The sequence below is a fragment of the Aplysia californica genome, unplaced genomic scaffold (genome assembly GCF_000002075.1).
Source record: "Aplysia californica isolate F4 #8 unplaced genomic scaffold, AplCal3.0 scaffold00279, whole genome shotgun sequence".
Taxonomy (NCBI): Eukaryota; Metazoa; Mollusca; class Gastropoda; order Aplysiida; family Aplysiidae; genus Aplysia; species Aplysia californica.
Window position 1 is genome coordinate 569682 of NW_004797549.1, and position 1514 is coordinate 571195.

Sequence of the window (1514 nt, forward strand, 5' to 3'; positions counted from 1 at the left end):
GACAGACAGACAGACAGACAGACAGACAGACAGACAGACAGACAGACAGACAGACTAACAGACAGACTAAGTGAGAGAGATAGAGAGAGAGACAAACAGACAGACAGACAGACAGACAGAGAATGAGAGAGAGGAGGTATGAAGGGAGTTAAGACTTCACAAACTATTACGTCCACGTCCACTTCCATTCTTATTTACACGCCAATAACAATAATTATTTCAATCCAGTGCCTGAAAGTAAAGCAGAAATCTTTACTCACCTGGAGGCGGGGTAGGAAGAGTGGACGTGGTGCTGGGGTTCGTCGGAGCGTCTGTGGGGATGAAAGAGAAGATGAAGATAACATTGTAGTACATTATCTTTGCTTCCAACTACGCGCGCATCGCTCACATTCAACAGGATGAGGATGAGGAGGAGGAGGAGTAGAAATCCACACTCGAATCGGCCCCGTGCGAAAGCACCAACTTCATAGAAACACTGTAGCACACCTTGCACTTGCACCAGCCGACAGACACTTTCTTTCACCAAACGCAGAAGAAGTGCTGCTCTAGATCCTCGCTCGACCAACACTGTATCATGATTGTAGTGGTTGGTGGAATTTCCAGCAAAAATGTCGACGAGAAGAAGAAATATTTCGCGAGGAATAATAACTGAATTCACTATCCCCTCGATCGGCGGACGTCGTCGTCGTCGTCGTTGTCACCACAACAGCTTTTCAAACTCCCAACAGAATATTGACACAACTTCTTGCACTTTGACGGAGCGCTTCCCTCCCTCCACGCTGTAGGTCCTAGAATGAAGCCCACACAAACATTCTTTCCCGACTCTTTTAATTTCCGACTAAAATATGCCCTTGCTGTGTCTCAAACTCTAAGCGGACGGACGGGGCTCTTCTAGGCTCGAGGAATGCAAAGACATGTGCCGTTGGGCGTTCGTCAAACCTCAATAACGTGTGTGTGTTTGTGTGTGTAAAGGGGGAGTGGGGAGTTGGGGGACGGGGGAGGGGGGAGGGGGGGCAACATTATAATTCACAAGCTCGCAAGTCCCCTAGCACGGAAGGCATACGAGGCATACTCCGAGATAAATATTTACTACATTCTTTTCCGATTCAAACTGTGGTCTGGTTAGAAAAGGCAGAACGAAAAAAAAAGAAAGAAAAAAGTGGAAGAAGACGAAGAAGAAAGGGTGTGGAGAAAAGGGGAAGAGCGGGAGGAAGAAAAGAAGAAAGAAGACCGTCAACGCGTAAGACCGGATCAATTATTCGGGCGCCTTCCCAGCTTTGACACCGGACGCGATTACCCAGCAGGGACCGTAACTCTCTGCTATTTTCCCGACGCAGCAAAGCAGAACGTGTTTGATAGTCTGTTTTCTTTTCAGAGGTTTCCACTCCTATAGGGAAGTGGCCTATTAATAAACACAGCGCTCTTTTGGACGCTTGAGACTTTTTTTTGTCTGGGTCTCTCTCTCTCTCTCTCTTTCTCTCTCTCTTTCTCTCTCTCTCTCTCTCTCTCTCTCT

General features: G+C 47.4%; 1 protein-coding gene across 1 annotated transcript in view; it reads right to left on the reverse strand.

The window, feature by feature from the left end:
- LOC101863910 overlaps positions 1-1514 on the reverse strand; it is a gene marked incomplete in the record, with an annotated part of 280465 nt that overhangs the window by 59928 nt on the left and 219023 nt on the right. The window contains 1 exon segment of the mRNA XM_005101353.3: positions 261-311. Within this exon segment, the coding sequence (XP_005101410.2) occupies positions 261-311 (51 nt within the window).